Here is an 18,462-nt window from a genome sequence, read left to right as displayed (position 1 = left end):
GTACTGGACTAAGTGCTTTGTAACCAACCATAGAAATGATCCCTCTGGTCTAAGTGCTTTGTGTACTTGAACTCATGTAAAGCTCACAGCCAACCCCTAACGTCTTCCACAGATAAGGAAAACGGGGCACAGAGAGGTTAAGCAACTTGCTGAAGGTGACACAGTCTGTCAGTGGCTGAACCAGGATTCAGACCTGTCTCTGCCCGCGTCTGTGCCCTTGACCACTAGGCGACACTGCCCCTTACTTGGCATAACATTTGACACCAAGTAAGCATTTGATAAATGGTTGGCTTTTAAATTATTATTAACGCAAATTCTTATAACTATTATTATTTTTATTGTTATTATTGAATAATTAACCATTGTATTATGTTTTTAAATTGAGGCACAGGGAGGGTTAAGTAACTTACCCAAGATCTCATAGTTAGAAAAGCACAGGAATGGGTTTCAAATGAAGCCTGTCTGATCCTGGGACCTGAGCTTTTTTTAAAGAGAAAATGTCTTCTGTGCTTAGTTCATGCCTGCTCAGGTAGCCAATTTTTTCTTTTTTTCATGACAGCGTCCCGGGGGCAATGTTGTGGTGAAATAGGTCCCCTACTGCCATGTGCATTGCTGTGTATCCGGTCTGCACAGCCATCTGGAAGCGGACAAGAAGGGCCATGGGGATGCTCGCTTGTCTTCCCAGTGGTCCCTCCTGGGCGCTGGTCCTAAGGAGAGGTTTTCCAGGAGATACAGCCGGGTTCAGGGTGCGCTCAGGGGCTGAGAGCTGTGGGGTCATGGGGATCAGTGACTTGGAACATTTAAAAACTCCATTATCTCTCTCGATTCAGGTGTGGTCGGAATTTACAGACTCTATCGTTGTTGTCTGGGGGGACCTGTGCCCCCCCCCGTTCCCCAGCCCGTCTAGCCAGCTCTCAAGTGAAACCGTGCACCTGACCCACCCAAGGCAGGAACCCTATGTGATTTGGGGTCCAGTACGAGTAGCTATTCTTATGTGTCCGGGGCATTTACATCTGAGCCCTGTGACCCCCCTTCAAAGGAGGCAAGGCAGGGATTACTACCCCCTTTGCTAGATTAGGAAACTGAGACTCAAGGAGGATGTATTTCTTGCCAATGCGTGTGGTTCATTGTGGAAGATGTGGCTTTAGAAGGCAGGCTGTTCCCCTGTGCTGTGTCAGTGGAACGACCCAAATCCTGCCTGGTTCTGAAACCCCGGCCAGCAGGGCTTCAGGGATCTCTGGCAGAGTCCCCTGAGCCCTGTGCGGGGAAGCTCTCTTCTGAGATGCATGGGTGGATGAATGGATGGAAATCTTGCAGGTTTCTTCCTCCCTTTACCCTCCACAGCTGCTGGTGGGTATGAGGCCGTGCAGTGCATTTTAGCAGGAGCCTTCCAAATTACAAATGCACATACCCTCTGATCCAGCAGTTCCGCTTCTAGAAATGTATCCGTTAAATACTCTGAGACCTTGGATGCACAGTAGAATTTCCTACAGCCAGTGCTGTAAAAGCAAGAGATGGGAAACGCCCAATGTCTGTCAGTAGGGGACAGGTTTGCCACGAAAGGAGCAGAAAAAGCAACAAAGCCACTGCTGTGGAACTGTCTCCAGGACACATGGTGAAGTGAGAAAAAGCAAGGCGCCTAGGGGCGTGTCGATGTGCCGCCACCGTGTGTGGAACTAGGGGAGCTGTGTGTCTGCTTTTGATTGGGTATGGATGGGCCATCTGGAACCATCCGTACACAGGAACCCGAGCCCTGGCTGCCCCTGGGGAGGACTAGGTGGCTGCGGGATTCAGGTGGGGGCCAACCTTGCATTCTACACCCTTTGTACCTTTTTTTTTAAGCTTTTACTTATTTATTTGAGAGAGAGAGAGAGCACGCGAGCAAGAGCATGAGTGTGGGGAGGGACAGAGAGAGAGGGAGAAGCAGACTCCCCGGTGAGCAGGGAGCCCCATGCGGGACTCGATCCCAGGACCCTGAGATCATGACCTGAGCCGAAGGCAGATGCTTGGCCGAAATAGCTACCCAGGTGTCCCTTGCACCGTTGGAATACTGGAGTATTTGAATGCTTTGACAATTCAAAAGTAAGCTAAGTCTCCCTGCCTGCCCTTCCCCCACACCTCACAGGCGAGCTGCAGCACCACCAGGCTGCCCGGCGATGGACAGATGAGCCCTGGAGACGCCACCCTGCAGGAGCCCCCCTCGTACCCTCCTGTTCAGGTCATCCGGGCCCGCGTGTCTTCCAGCAGCTCCTGCGAGGTCTCCTCCATCAACTCGGACCTCGAGGTACACGCTGCCACCCTCCAGGTGCATGGCCGTCCCTCACTGCCACATGCCGGGGCCTCCACTTGCATTGCTGTGCTCGAGGCTGCCCACGCTAAGCTCACGCCTGCGGGATGGTGACCGAGCATGCATGGTGCTCCCGCCCCGGGAGGTGCTCATGCCTTCCGGATGGTGACCAAGCATGCGTGGTGCTCCCGCCCCAGGAGGTGCTCATGCGGGGCGGGGCTAAGAAGAGCTTCCCATGGTCAAATGAGTCAGGACGGCAGGGCAGGTCGCAGTGCCATCTTAGAGTCACTCGCATGTTCGAGTCTCAGAAAGAAATGCATGAGTAGTTAACTTTCAGAGCCGGAGTGTTCCCCGAACCCGTTTGACCATGGAGCACCTCTTCCCCGGGAGGAGCACCAGCTTCCGCGTGCCGCTCTCAGGGTCATACGCAGGAGCCCGTGCCCGCCCCGTGCCCCGTACTTTCGCAAACTCCACCTCATTTGGAGATTTTGGATCTGTGAGCAAAACACAGGTCCCATCTTGGATGCCGCAGATGGCGCTAACTCTGCGGTCCGAGCTGTTGGGTCACTGTCGGTCCCCAGCTGTGGCTCCCAGCCCGGTTCTAGGAGGCAGCTTCCCGTTGCCTGTGGAAAAGGAGAATAAAGAGAGCGCTGTGGGTGTGGGGGGGCAACACGAGAGTGTCCGCTGCCTTTGGCAGGGCTTGGGTGGGGAAAGGAGGACTGTCCTTCCTCCTGGGTTTGTCTTCTACTCTCTCAGAGTTAAAATGCCCTTTTATAAAACGATGATAATAGCAAGTGGTAGTTGGTGTTGAGTTTGTAGTTTGGGTTTTTTTAATGGCCTTATCCGGCGAAATAGTCAGTTAGCCATCTTGGATAAGTCCCCTAAACTTGTTGAACTTGCTGTGGACCCCAAAATCCAAAAGACTCAGAACCACCGATCTGTGGGATACAGTCCCGATCCCTCAGTGTGAGGTTCCCGACCTTTCACTGTGACCCCAGCCTCATGGGACCTCCGGGCCTTTCTCTCTGGAGTTCCCCCTGGCCCATGTGTCCGAATCCTACCCAGATGCCACCTGCCGTGGGACATTACATTCATCCCGCCAACACGCACTCGAGTTTAATGGCTCCTGGCCTTGGATGCCGGAACCTACGGCTCTCTTCCACAACTTCCACTGTTGACCGTGTTACCTGGGGAGCTGTCAGGGCTTGTCTCCCCACCAGGCTGGGCATGAGCTTTGTGGGAGTAAGGCCTGAGCCACCTTCACCTTTCTCTGCCCCTCGATTCCGGAACACAGCGGGCCATTGAGAGCTGGGTTTTGAGCGATGAATTCTGCAGCAGACCGAGGACCGTTTGGCGTCCATGTATCCCCATGTCATTCGGTGTTGTTCACTTCCTGGATCCAGTCTCAGAATTTGTAGGACGCCCAGAGCACATGGCTTGGCAGCCTGGATCCAGCAGTCTTGGCAGAAATCTAAGGCTGGGGGGTGGGAAAGAATGAGCTTGACTGGCCAAGTGTGTTCAGTGAGGAGAAAAAAAAAGTGAAGTCAGTGAGTCAGGGAGGGGCTGGGAAGACCCAGGAGCACTATGGGCTCTGTGGAAACAAGGGCAGCCAAAGCTGAGGTAAGGGTTGGACAGTGACCTTGAAAAATTGGGAAATTTGTCTTGGTGGCAGGTTTGGGCCGTTCTGTGATTTATGGCCCTTGTCCTTCGCTCGTTCTATTACCTCTTTCTAGACATTGATTTTGTTTTTTAAATTAAGTACCAAGGGGACAGAGTCACACTTTGGAGTTAGGCAAATGGAGGGCATTTGCTCATGTTAAAAGGAATATAGCTTTTGAAACGCACCTGCCCCAGCCCCGCCCGCGGCCTCCTCACCCGCACCGTCCTTCGGCCTCATTCCCGAAAGCACACACGCACCACGAGTGACACGTCTACTGAGTCCTGTAAAGAAATAACTCCGAATTTCACTAGATGTATGCGCTAACAGATCAAACGGGACTGGAAAACTCCCACTACGATGGCTCAATAGACAAGCAGGAGACTGTGGCTTTTGTCAGCTGTGGGATCCGTGGGGCCTTCTGGGCGTCCACATGTTCTGTTCTTGAAAGGAATACACACGTTGTGGAACATTTGGAAAATGCAAAGAACAAAATCGAAATTACCCCACAAGCCTACCAACCAGCGGCTGCCTCTGGGTGGTGGGATTGTCCGAGCTCGACAGTGTCCCCTTCTGAAGCGATGTTCTTTAAAGATCCCAGCGCCCCGATGGCAGAATATAAGCAAGAGGGTGTCTGTTGGCCGGTGAGTAACTAGCACTGCACCTGCCCGTTTGGTCACTTATTCGGCAAATATTCTCTGCGTGTGGGAATTGGAAAGAAAAATGTGTGAAGGCTGGCCTGAGATGGGAGGTGGCAGGCAGTTGGTCAGTTGGTCACAGATGAGAGCATTACTCCTCCAGACCACACTCCCGAGGGACCGAAGCCTGGGGACAAATGCCGGAGCCCCAGGCTGCGGCTGCCTCTGGCTTAGGACTTCTTGCTCTCTCAGGGTTGCATGATTTAAATATTTGCTGGCATTACGCTGAGACAGCCATGTCATCTGTCCCCACTCTTGGGTTGCGCCACCCTGCCCATCTCCCCTGGACTCCCCCGAGGTGGCCTCCTGTGCCCTTTTCTGCCTCGCCTTGTCTGTCTGTCTTGATGGCTTCTGCTTGTCCCCTTGGGCCCCTAAGTGAATGCGTGCCAGCTCCCACGGTGGAGGCCCGGGAGCCCCTCTGCGTGGTGAAGGTGATGTGTTTATCTCTTCCGTGGTCCTTTATGATGCCGTAACTCTCTCGGATGGTGTCTTTATGTCCACGTGCCTGGCTCACCCCAGCTGCGGTGAATCCCTACTTCCTGCAGTGCTGGGGAGGTGGGGGAGCGGGGGGCTGTCCCCATAGCACGCAGTTCACCCCGTGTCTGCACGTGCATCAGTCAGGATGATGGCTGTCATCGCTGACACTGACAGCATGCGGGTCACGTGCCCGACGCTGCGAGCTCTGTGCTTTATAAACGGTGCTCCGTGTAATCCTCGCAACTGTTCCAGGCAGGCACCTTCGTTATTCTTTTTTTAAAAAACTTTATTTATTTGAGAGAGAGAGAGAGAGAACACTTGAGAGAGAGCTTGTGGGGGAGGGGCAGAGGGAGCCAGAGAAGCAGACTCCCCGCTGAGCAGGGAGACCCCTAGGAGGGATTTGATCTCAGGATCTTGGGACCATGACCTGAGCTGAAGGCAGATACTTAACCCACTGAGCCACCCGGGTGCCCCTACCTTTGTTGTTCTTTTTTTCCAGAAGAGGGGACCGGAAGTCAGTGAGTTTAAGTAACTTGCCCAACAAAACGTAAATAATAATAGTAATGATAATAATAATAACACAAATAATAGGGGGCAGATGTGGGGATTGACCCCAGCTCTGTCTGGCTCTGAAACCCCTGTGGTGAACTGCTTCACTCCACTGCCTTGGCAGGGACTCCTACCCAGGGGGGTATGCAGGACCAGGCTTATTTGCCATCGTTCCCATTTTACAGATGAGAAACTGGACTCTGTCCAGCACTCTTGCTGCCCCCTGTGCTCTGCCTGGGTGCTCAGGGCATGCCCTATTAGGAGACAACCTTGGGGCTTGCAAGTAAATGCAGCGATGGCAGAACAGAAGGGCCGAGACAGAGACGGGTAAGGCCGGGTGAGCTCACATGCAGGGAGACTTTGGATTATTTTCACCTTTCCTCAAGTGTGCAGGGCTGGGTTGGTCAGGGCACCAGATGAATGATGCCGGAGGCTTCAGCGTGACCCATGACCCTGTAGGGAGGCCGTATGTTTGGACCATGTCGGATTCTGGACATCTCCACAAGAGATGGCAGGCACACTGCAGAGAGAGACAGGATCCACTTGTTCATTTGCTCGCTCGCTCGCTCACTCGCTCACCCACTCAGCACAAGGCAGCCCGGCTCTGCCGAGCCACCCGAGGGCAGACTGAGCAGATGCTGAGGAAGGCTTACTGTCCCCGTCTCTACGGTGGGGGCCACGGCCCAGAAGGAGCAGGGCTTTCCAGAGTGGTCTTTTTCCCTTTCTGGGGCAGCCAGCATCTGACTTTCCTCCAGTGTTGAAACTTTCTGTGCCTTTTAAAGCCCTTCCCATTCCTTCCCTTCCCTTCCTTTCCCTTCCCTTCCCTTACCTCCACCCCGCCCCCCCCATGCAAGAAAAGATTTTAAGTCCAGCTTTGTGATGAAACAGTGTTTAGTCATTTCCCCCTCTGTGCTCTCCCGAAATGCCATAGACCTGCTGGAAGAGGCTTTGTAGACATTTTGTGAAGAGGTTATTTCCGTCGTTGGAACAAAGTCTGTGTGGTGTGTGCACGTGTGTATGCGTGTGTGGGGGATAAGAACAGGACCGAACACCAGATTGCTCTGTCTGAAGAGGGTCAAGTCCCTGTGTGTCCCTGCTAATTCCGTGCCTAAAGCTGTTGACAGCCAAGACTGCTCCTTCCCTCTCCAAACCCTGCTTCCAGCACCAGCGGACCAGGACAGATTCCTTTGGATGTTTGCCATTCTTAAGGCCAAATCGTTCTTTTAAAAAAAAAAAAGTATATGTATGTGTGTGTATATATACATATATCTATAACAAAATATATTTAAATTTTTAATAAATTATATTTTAAATATATATTTATTATATATAAATTTATATTTGTGTATAAATGTATTACCTATATTTTTAAAATATATATTTATATTAATAGGCTATAAAGGTGCTAATTTTAGAAGAAAATACATATAAGTATGAAGAAGGAGGCCAGAACATTCCAATAAGTACCAAAGGTCAAAATCAAGCTCAGGACATGCAGCCTCCACGAATCTGTGTCCCTCTCAGAGAGGTGGCGCCATTTGCAGTGAGACCATGAGAAAGAATGCTTCCTGCAATGTGTGCTCAGTCAGCTGCTCCCCCGGGGGAGCAGAGAGGCTCCCCGGGGCCCCAGAGGGAAATGGACTGAGCAGGGCACAGCACAGGCTCGGGCTTCTCTGGGCTCTCGCTGACCTGCCAGGTGACCTCGGACCCCCACTGGACTTCTTGAGTTTTAGCTTCTCCTTCTGTACATAGGAATCTTGAGACTTGTGCTACCCGTGTCCCAGGGTGACTGGGAGGATCAGGTGGGGGCAGCTGGAGTGCTACTCAGAGCCTCGTGGAGAGCAGGCTGAAGGCGGGCTCGGATACGACCTGCTGGCCGTGCCATCCATCGGGCAGCATTCGTCCTTTCTCTGCACCTGCCCTGAAAGTGGAGACGATGATTTCAGGGAGGGTGGTGAGGCTCCGCCAAGGTCGGGATGTGAAGAGCACTGTTCGCCCAGATGCTCGCTCTGAAACCCCAGCTTTGGACTGGGCCATCTTTTAGGTCCCGCATAACACCATGCCCTTAAGTGTAGAAGTGTATTCGAAGGAGGCAAGTGAAGTTCGGGCAGGTGGAGAGGAAGCAGGAACGCAGGGGGAGGTGAAACTGCTCCCTTGAGGGTAAGTGCTGTAGAGTGGCTTAATGAACTAGAGGTATAGGGAGGGTGCCATGTGGAAGCATGTGGTGTAATTCGGTCAAGTCTGTAAGGCTCCAGGTCAAAAGGAAATCTACTTAATGAATTCTGGGAGAGAATCGTAGCTGGCGTGTACCTGGCCGGTCTTACCACTTTATAATTAGATGAAACAAAAGACTTTATAATCGGTCCCGAGTCCCACACCGTGTCACCTCCCCAGTCTTGGGAAAAAGTCGCTTCTCCCTAAATGTAAGAGGATGAAGTCTAAAATGTAAGCCTGGAAAGTGACCCTGTTTCCACGGCTAGGACACACCTCAAAGCCTTCAGGAACAAAGGACGATTTGAACCACATGCCTTGTGGATGGGGAGGCTACATGTTGCTCCTTGATTTCAGAAGCGCAAATAAGTGTGCTTTTAGAAAGGAGCAGACCTGTCATAGTTCATGCTGTGGTTCACGGAAGGTGATAGAACCACGGTCCTCAAGACAATTTCAAGACGCGCGGCCATGCTCACAGAGGTTAAGGGAGAAAAGCCATTTGCACATTTTGGTTTGTGTGTGTGTGTGTGTGTGTGTATTTCAGAAGGCTGTTCAGTAACTGTTCGTGGAGGCTCTTTCTTGGGGTAGAATTATGGGATAGAATTTATTTTGTTTTTGAAAAAATTTCTGTGCAAAAATTAACACATTTCGCTCTTGAAATGGGGAAAACAGCAGAAAATTTTTATTTCTTTTCACTTTTGGGGTCATGGAGTGAGATCTCAGAGACATTTGGGTTGGTTGCACTCCTTGGGCACATTGTCATTTTGGGCTTGTTTGTTTGCTTGGCTTTAAAGAAACTTTTAAATTTTGGAATAATTTGAGATTTAGGGGAAAGTTGCAGGGGTAGGACAGAAGGTTCTCGTGTGCCTTTGCCCAGTTTCCTGCAGTGTTAACATCTTACACAAGATGCTCTTTGTTAAAACCGAGAAATTAGCACTAGTACGTTACTATTAACTAAACTACAGACTTTATGTGGATGTCGCCAGTTTTTCCATTCATATTCTCTTCCTGTATGTCGCACTGCATTTAATAATTTTTTTTAACAAACGCAGCCACTCACTGTGGTAGCATCAGAGTTTTTAACTGCTATTTTGCTTGAACACCTGTATTTTCTAAAGAAAGGTAAAAGTTAGCAATTTTTCTTTCATCTCTCTTCTTATTTCTGTTTCATTTGTGAAAGTTGTTTCACTTTTCAACCCCTAGTCCTCTCAACATTTCTGTCATCTGCAGTGTGTAGAACTATCATTTTAGTAATTTCATATCTTCTCCAATTAACCCTGGGTTTTTTTTTTCAATTCTGGTTTGTTTGTTTTTTTTCAGTTTGTTTTTTTTTCAATTTCTGGTTGTTGTTTTTTTTTTTTTCATCCTGCATCAGGATGTCATTAAAAGATGAATGCTATGGAATTATCACTAATTTTGTTAGGTCAAATAATGCACTGTTTTTAGGATTTTTTTAAAATGTCCTTATCTGTGAGAGACATACTGAAATATTTTCAGGTGAAATTCTTTATTTTAAAATACTTAAGCAAATAAAAAAAATTGGAGAGCTAGAGCAAACAAAAAAGGGTGTGTCATGGGTGTTCATTGGATATTCTTTTATTGGTGTATGGTTGAAATCTATAATTAAAAAGTTGTTTAAAATGGAAATTTAAGGGGCGCCTGGCTGGCTCAGTCAATACAACATGCAACTCGTGATCTCAGGGTTGTGAGTTGGAGCCCCACATTGAGCACAGAGGTTACTTTTTAAAAAAGCATTGGACCTTTAATTTAAAAAATAATAATAATTTTAAAAATAAATTTAAAAAAATTTTAAAGATTTTATTTATTTGTCAGAGAGAGAGAGAGACTGAGCACAAGCAGGGGGAGCAGCAGACAGAGGGAGATACAGGCTCCTCGCTGAGCAAGGAGCCCGATGTGGGGCTCAATCCCAGGACCCTGGGATCATGACCTGAGCTGAAGGCAGACGCTTCACTGTGCCCCTAAAAAAAAATTTTTTTTTAATTTTATTTATTTATGTGACAGAGAGACAGCCAGCAAGAGAGGGAACACAGCAGGGGAGTGGGAGAGGAAGAAGCAGGCTCCCAGCGGAGGAGCCCAATGTGGGACTCGATCCCGGAACGCCCTGAGCCAAAGGCAGACGCTTAACGACTGAGCCACCCAGGCGCCCCCCCCCCCCAAAAAAACTTTTTAAATGGAAATTTAAAAGAGTTGAGCAGTAGAAGCTTTGGTTTAATGTGACAATGCCCAATCCTGTGGACTGTGCTGAGCAGGAGCTGTTCGATTCGAGGGACACTGGTGGATCAGTAGAGCAGACATCCGTAGGGGCGTAGCTGTGTGTCAGAAACACACATGTCCCAGGCACTGCACCGTGTGCCCGCTGAACAAGCACAGACCATGCTGCCCTTCAGGAACCTGAGTCAGACATATCTGAGCCTTGGGGAGGAACCACCCATGCAGTAAAGGCTAATTAAAAATGAATCTTGGCTGGTAGCAAGGACCCTGTATTTTCAAGAGGATTTTATTTGCATCTCTCTTAGTTTTATGGGTTTGAGTTGACTCATCTCAGCCATGTGGCTACTAAATGGAATACTTATTGTTATGCCTGATAATAATAATAATTTCTAATAATAATAATTTTAAAATCTTGTGCAGATTATAATTTTTCCAAGGACCTGTAGCCCTTCATAATTATCACAGTTATCCTATTGCTCATTTAGCTAAATCGTAGCCACCAGTAGCTGCTGCCTTTCTGCTTGCTGAAGTCAGCTGTTCCCCTGCCCCCCCACCCCCCGCCCCGATCCCTGAAGGGCCCTGCCGCCTCGCTCCCTGAGCACACAGCGCTGGCACTGAGCTCTGCTCCACTCTGCTCCGCTCTGCTCTTCTCTGTGATGCTGGCAAAATCGAGCCAACACTTGTTTCCATCTCTCCTTCTATTCTGCAGCAGAAGTATTGGGAAGCCCTAAACTCGGAGCGGGTATGGACAATCATACTCTCTCTATTCCAGAAGGGACGTCCTGTGGCTTGATGCCATTTCCTGTTCTTATGAGCCCCCCTTGGATGGCAGGCCCGTGCCACATTCCTTTAGGTAAAAAAAAGAATGAAAACGAGAGGCCAGTCTGAGGATCAGGGGATTTCCCAGCCTCTCTCAGTTCAGAGTTCTTTCTGCTCACGTCAGAAGATGTGTAACCCGAGGAGAAGCGTGCTTTGGAACAAAAGCCCGAGGACAAGCGGAGTAGCTGCAGGTAGCAGTGATGGTGGTGCTGGGGGTGGCTGCATCCCCCCTCCCCCCGGCACTGTGGTCCTGGGACCCTGGGCAGCTGGCGCTGTCTCCCTGCCTCCCTGGCCTGCAGGGGAGAGTTGAGCTTGTTTTGTGGCAATGACCTGTGCCCGTCGTCTCCCAGGATTCTTTCTGGTAAGAGCGGAGATCATCTTTGGCTCAAATGTTCTTTAGGCCTGGATTCCATCAATGTTTTTGTTGCTTAAGATGAGGTTTCAAAACGCAGTATTCTGGGGATTCAGAAGGAAGAGATGTAAAATGTTTTCATAGGCTTAACCCGCTTCAAAGAGTGCCCTTGATCGAAGTGGCTGACTGGCGGCGGCCGAGCTGGTCAGGGGTAGCAAGAAGAGCTCTTAAGAAGCCCTTTCGGGAGCTGGCGCGGTGATTCTGAAATATCGCGGTGGCTAAAAATCACCCAAGCACCTGTTAAAATGTCAAACCTTAGGTCTCAAACCAGAGAGGGTCAAGGGTGGGTGCCCGGTGTCTGTCTTTTTAATGAGCACTTTGGGAGCTTTGGGTGCGGTTGATCCGCAGCCCACTCTGAGAGCTGTGATCTGGAACATGGGCCTCAGCCTGAAGTCAGCATTCATCAAAAAGTATATTCTCCACCCTCAAAGAATGGAACAGGCCCCTACTTCTACCACCAGGCACCTGGGCCATGGAGGCGGAAGGGCCTGGGAGCTCTTTGGGGATTTGCTTGTTAACCCCTCCAAGCCTGCAACCAAACATGGATAAGTTAGCGCTGGAAGGGGCTGGCACAGCCCCAAACAGGTATGGGGGGGCCGAGCTGCACCAACCCAACCAGCTTAGCCCCTGGCCTGCAGGGTTCCCGGGGAGGAGGTGGGCTTTTTAACGTGATACTGTGTTTAGTCATCAAGTCGTAGAACTCAGTGATCAGTAAATCACCAATTGAATTGGGCTCTTCCTTTCTATTCAAAACAAAGCCACATTTTGCATTTTATAACTGGCATGGTGTGGGCACTTGTCTCTGGCTCCGGGAACTCTGCAGACCTTATCTGGGACCCTCAGACTGGCCCGTTGGACTGAGCTTCAGTTTGAGCAGTGGGCGTAGTGTCTCTCGGAGTGCGGGCCATGACTGGCTGTTTCCCTGCCTACATAGATCGTCTGGCCCAGGCGGACACATCTTTTCCGACGTTATTTCCTGGGTCTCTTGATACTGTCAGAGGTGACCTTGTCATTCCAAGTTATCAGTCATAGAAACTCAGGAAGTAGGGGTGCCTGGGTGGCGCAGTCGTTAAGCGTCTGCCTTCGGCTCAGGGCGTGATCCCAGCGTTCTGGGATTGAGCCCCACATCAGGCTCCTCTGCTAGGAGCCTGCTTCTTCCTCTCCCACTCCCCCTGCTTGTGTTCCCTCTCTCGCTGGCTGTCTCTGTCAAATAAATAAATAAAATCTTAAAAAAAAAAAAAAAAGAAACTCAGGAAGTAAAGAGCTCGTATTCAGTTGCTGATCCAACACCCTAGCTTACCCCTGGAGAAACCGAGGCCCAAAGAACAGAAAGCAAGTTAGTTGCAGATGGAGGACTTGAGTCCACCCCCCCTCCCCCGCTTGCCTCCGTGGCTGGACTCACCAAGAATTCCCTCCTCTTGGCCGTGTGCAAAGTTCTCTCTCTCTCATTGGTCACATGAGAGCAATAGGAGGACTTCGCAAACCGTGTCATCAATGTTTATGTGACTGTTTCTCTTTTTTATTTTTCTTTTTTTTTTTAAGATTTTATTTATTTATTTGACACAGAGAGAGACAGCGAGAGAGGGAACACAAGCAGGGGGAGTGGGAGAGGGAGAAGCAGGCTTCCTGCTGAGCAGGGAGCCCGATGCGGGGCTGGATCCCAGAACCCTGGGATCATGACCTGAGCCAAAGGCAGACGCTTAATGACTGAGCCACCCAGATGCCCCTGTTTCTCTTTTTTCAACCTTTTACTCCTAACCTTTCCCATACTTGTGGGAGTCAGAATAATAAAATATTCACTGGCAGTACCACCATTCTGAATTAAGTTTTAAGTGTTTGTTTTGAACAAGTCTGCTGAGCCTCAAGTTTAGAGGAAATGGCGTGGTGGGGAGGAGGGGCAGGTGGCAAGGGCAGACCGGTGCCCTGCTCTTGAAAGGACAAGGCGGTGCCCATGCTCAGCTACAGGTGAATGGCATGGGCAGTACAAAGAAAGTCGGGTGTGAGAGCTCAATGAGTGCAAGCAGTCAGAGTAGGCTTCCTGGAAGAGGAGGTACTTACCTGGGCCATAAAGAATGGTTGAATTTGCCTGGTCTATGATAGGAATGACTTAGGCATGGAGGTGGGAATTCTCAGGATAAAAGAAACATGACTCATTCTCACTGGAGTAAAGATGGAAAAAGGGGGTAGGAAGTGGGGCTGGTCTGTTCCAGGTCATTGACCATTAACTCCTTGCTTTAACATTATACATGTCCCATGAGGTCCTAGAAATGCAGGCCTGATTAACCTGCCCTAACTGTTTCTCCTTGTCTGTACCTGGGTCATGAGAACCAGAACTGGAGCTGTTGCTTGTGGTGGGGCATTGGAAGAGATGGGAAGTGTCTGTGCCATCCAGGTACCATTTGTGTCTTTTGTCCACAGTGGGACCCTGAAGACGTAAACCTCGAAGGGAACAAAGACAACGTGGAGATGCTCAGATCCCAGGCACATAGGAGCTCTCTGGGGCCAGTGGCCTTGACGTCTAAGGAGGAACATCTGGAGCCAGCCCATCAGCCCCGAGCCCCCAGTCAAGCGTTTGTCAGGAACTGAGCAGGGATCAACCTGCGGTGACACCCACGGCAGGAAGCTCAGCTTCCGCAGAGGCTGCTCGTGACAGTGAGGAACCAGGCGCTGTCACTGAGCTTGGCCGCTCTGCATCGTGGCTCAGAACATAGCAAAGACTCTGGGTCCCGTGCACAGACCTGGGCATGCACAGTTTGTTCTGAAGATTAGAAGTTCACAGACCACTCTTACTTTGAAGTAGAAACCTTTATCTAAGGAGCATGGAGCCCTCTCTTCCTTTTCCCTTCAGATCTATCTGCTAGGTGCCAGGAATGAGTTCATCTAACAAATAGCTCATGTGTTTGGATCTCCATAGAGCCCCATTCTGCAAGACCTGGCTAAGCTCAGGAGATGAGAAGGGTGGGCCCATATGCGGGAGATACAGGACACAGTCACTGGTACTGATGGGACCTGGCTCCTGGCCTCCCGGTCAGCCACCTGAGTTTTCTGCTGGAAGTTAGGGGTAGGACTGCTTTGTCAACCAGAAGTTTGTGAGCTCACAGGTGTTGAGAAGGCAAGCAAAGTAACTTGCTCTAGGGACTAGGACTTGCTCCAACCCGCCAAGGTGTGTGCTGGGCAGGGTACGCAGGTGCGGGGGACTGTCTGCTTCGGGAGCTAACATGAAAGCAGGCAGAGGGTAAGAGGCACGGTGGGAGGTGTTAAATTCAAGCACAGCCATCTCATGTTAGGATTATTTTGATACTGTGATCACGGGAAAGGGGAGGGGTGGAGGGAATGGGGCTGAGGTGGGAGGAACACTGGACTGAATAAATCACGATTGAGTTGAAGCATCTCCCTGTGGAGCACAGAGATGTTTGAATCCCAGCACAGCCACGAAAGCCAGCCATGAGGGGAACTGCGAGACACGCCAAGAAACACAGCTCTGCTCCTGGCTGGCCCCTTGGGGCCTGTGTGACTCGGCTGCAATTGCTCAGTTTCTCCAAAGGGGTAGGTGCAAATCCCAGCAGCATGAAGAAGGGGGTGCCTCGGGGAAGCGGGCGGGTTCCACAGATCTCTGTGGAGATCTTAATCTTTTGAGTGGCCTCCGAGCTAGAGGTGAACTTAAAGCCACCCTGTTTATCCCCTTTATCCAACTGCCTTGATCCCTGGGTGTCTTGTAATGGAGTTTGCGAAAGCCGGTTTTGCTTTGTGATCCAAACCACGGAAGCTGTTCTTCGAGAGATGAAGATCTGAGTGGGGGGTGGGGTGGAGAGTGCATTTCAGATGAAATCACACAGAGGATTGGGGGAAGGTTGGAATCCAGTCAAGGCAGGAGGAACCTGATGTGACCGGAATCGATGGTGCAATCCTGGCTAGATGGTGAAGATGCTGGCAAGGAATCAGACCGTGGAGGCAAGGGAGTTGGCTCTTAATACTGTGGCTCATGACTGATACCAGAGTAGGAAGGGGACTGGGACTCACATGCCTCTGGTAGGCCACAGCTTTGCAGGAAGCAGAAATGTAGTCATGGCACAGTATGAACATGGAGAACATATTTCACTGGAGTGATAAAAGCAGGGCAGAAGGAGGGCTCTTCTTAAGAAAGGCAAGGCACAGGGATAGGATACCACCTCTGGAGTTTACCTTTCACATATCCTCCCTCTCTCAAGGGGAGGCTGGCCCATGCTCGGGGTGGCGGAGGGGGGGCGGGGAGGGACGACCAGAACTTGGCTGGATCTTGATGGAAATAGGCCATTTACCCAAGAAAGTCAAACAGTCTTGCTGATTTGAGCAGCACAAACTACTTGAGTGCCAGATGTTGTCTGTCTCCCTAGTTCCCATCGATCATCCCAGCCTTCCTTCACAAACCAGTTCCTCATGTCTCAAAGCTGAATCCCAAGTCTCTTCACCCAGAGTGAACTATTAAACTGAAAATTTTGGAAGCAAACTTTGGCCTCCTTGTTCAATAAGAATCTGCCTGTTATGCGAAGCTCTGGAACCCTGGAGCCTTTGTAAAGAGGTGCCAACCAAAATGCCTTTCTCCTGGTGGAGTGTCCGTCTCCCGGGCCTCCATTGCGGCTTCATCCCCATCAGAGCAGGAGGGTAATGCGAGTTAATTGCCCTGAAGACTCACTGAGCAGTGAGAAGGGTTACCTACAAGGGACAAGGCTGGGAAACAAACCGTAATCATCTCCTGCCCACTCCTCTAGATGTGAGTGATGGTGTAATGCGCTCTGAGTTGAGCTGCCTATTATCACCATGGCTTGGAGCATGTTACCTGCCCTTTGTGAACTGAGGTAAACAGAATACCTATCTACAAAGCTTGTTGTGAAGACTAAGTCAATCAACATACATGAACTGTGTAACCCACCAGTGCCTGGACTCTCAAAGTAGACCTTGCAAAGGGATTAGTTTCCTTTCTCCCTATACGTCCTGGCCACTTATGTGCAGAAAGGCTATAAGTAACCCAAAATATCAGACCCACAAATAGAACGGTCTTCAGAGGTTTGAATCCCCTCGACAATCCTAATAAACGATTATCTAGCCCCCACTTAAGCTCTTCCAAAAAAGAAAAAAAAAAGATTTCAATATTTTATATTCCAAAGTCTGTATCCTTTAGGGAGAGTTCTGATTACTAAGACTTTCTTAAAATCCTATCTAGATCCTGAAGAACCACTCTCTCCTTTTCTCCTGCCAGCACTTCGGTATGCTGGAGATCTGTGAGCAACATGTGATGTCACACTCACATCACGGGTGTTACAATGGGTATGAGCTCCTACAGAGTAAGGAGAGGCACTCAGCCAGGGAGCGTGGCTGGGCTCCAGCTCCCAAATATGATTCAGTGTGATCCTTGTCAAGTCATTTTCCTTTCTGGGTCACAGTTTCCTCATCTGTAAAATGAAAGGCCAGATTTCTTTCTTCCCTTTTATGAATATGCCAGTGAATTTGTTTTCCACAGAAGATGGACATCTTTATAAACTCTCAAAAAGATATTAAACTATTAAGACAAGTTTCAGATCTACTTTGAAAATAAGATTCAATATATAATATATACTTCCGCTTGGATTTTGCTATCCAATTAAGATAAAATTTGTCTTTGTAACATGAAGGGATCATAGCATTTGACATTTAAAAATTTTGCAGATTCCTTCCAGTACTGAAAACCAAAAACTATGCCACCTTGTTTCCAAATTTGGGGATTCTGGTGAGTTCATTTCATTTCTTTATTAAGAGGCTCTATTACTGGCAGTTCATTTTGGTCAAGTCTCATTCTTGCTAAACCATCTGTTATATTGAAGGACGTATGAAAAATATTTTCTACAGAGCGAGAAAAGGGACCTATATCAGTCATTGAGGAAAAGGATAGCCATGCCTTAGGAGTGTCTCAAGACGGACTTCAGAATACTTTCAAGATTGTCTCCACTTCTTTTTCTGTGCCTACTTGATCATTCTCCGCATTTTCCAACTATGGGGCATTGCTCTTCTCTCTCCAACTTTACATTGTTTTTTTTCCCCAATGTTCAGGTCGATGCTTTGGCAGAGAAACCTCTGCCTTGAAACAAGCCAAGATACAGCGCAATGCTGACGAAGATCTCTTCAAGTTTACACATCCTGTCCCGTATTAATCCAAAGGTCACCATCAGCTGAGAGGGGCGTTCTTAAACAAGAAAGAAGTTCAAGAAATGATGCTAAATCGAATTATCTGGAGAACATCTGATTTGCTTTTTCCTTAGCGAACTCTGAAAGCTAGACAAGGCCCCAGGCATCCTGGACTGCTCCTTCTGGGTTGGACACTTCAACAGCGCGTTAACTTTTAAGCGTCTTCAGATTCACTTCAAACTAATCGACTGCTTGGAGAACGCATCATACTCTCCCGATTCCACCAGAAATTTTCCACCAGCTGCCGGCACTGGCGGCAGAGGGCCCGGCTCTTCTCTTCCGGGGTCCTCAGGGTCTGCAGCTGCGATTGCAGCAGGGCCTAGTCCCCACGGGGGTCAGGGGTGCTCGCCCCTCTTCAATCCCTGCTGGCCGGATCAGAACTGAATCCTGCCTTCTACCGCCGATCTCTTTCCGGAGAAGCTGCGGAACCCCGGCGTCCCGCGGGCCGCTCAAACCACCGCCCGGGCACTTCCGGGAGGAGAGGCGCCGCGCGGCTTAGCGCGTGCGCACTGCGCAGCCACCGCCTCCCGCGAGTCGGGTTCCCGCTTCGCGGCGGCTGCGCCCCGGGCCGGGAGAGCCGCCGGGGTGCTGCTGGTGTGCGGCTCGGCCAGCTGATGGTTTAAGGGGATCGTTCTGAGATGATGTGACCGCGCCTAACGTAGTTGACACGACTCGACATCTTTTACGGTGTACTGTAAATCACCATCGTCTTTGCTTTTAAATACATATATTTTTTTGAAATAAAGATAGTGCGTGCAATGGTTTTTAAAAAAAGAATCCGGTTGTAGCAAAACGTTTATGAAGAAACACAACAGTGCCCTGCCCCTCCCCTCCGACCTCAGCAGCCCTGCTTCTCAACCATCCTTTCCTCCCCTCTCCTCCCCTCCCCTCCCTTCCCCTCCCTTTTTTCTTTTCTTTTCCT

At 49.7% G+C, this 18,462-nt stretch overlaps 1 protein-coding gene across 4 annotated transcripts in view; it reads left to right on the top strand.

Annotated features, from left to right (window-relative positions):
- TMEM44 (transmembrane protein 44) overlaps window positions 1-18,243 on the top strand; it is a 34,809-nt gene extending 16,566 nt beyond the window's left edge. The window contains exons 9-12 of one of the 4 annotated variants that reach the window (XR_015724171.1): window positions 2,126-2,284; window positions 10,821-10,853; window positions 13,761-14,888; window positions 17,406-18,243. Coding sequence is in view for 3 of the 4 variants with exons in the window: in XM_087861521.1 (XP_087717647.1) it covers window positions 2,126-2,284; window positions 10,821-10,853; window positions 13,761-13,928 (360 nt within the window). In the remaining variant the exon portion in view is untranslated. Of the gene's footprint in view, window positions 1-2,125; window positions 2,306-10,820; window positions 10,854-13,760; window positions 17,335-17,405 lie in introns of those variants that run through there. The other 3 variants (XM_087861521.1, XM_087861522.1, XM_045812492.2) reach the window with 3 other exon arrangements.
- The last annotated feature ends 219 nt before the right edge of the window (window positions 18,244-18,462 follow it).

This window comes from Ursus americanus, chromosome 4 (genome assembly GCF_024610735.1).
Source record: "Ursus americanus isolate L20-20 chromosome 4, mUrsAme1.1.p, whole genome shotgun sequence".
Taxonomy (NCBI): domain Eukaryota; kingdom Metazoa; phylum Chordata; class Mammalia; order Carnivora; family Ursidae; genus Ursus; species Ursus americanus.
Note: the sequence above shows the minus strand (reverse complement) of the source record. Positions and strands in the feature narration are given on the sequence as shown.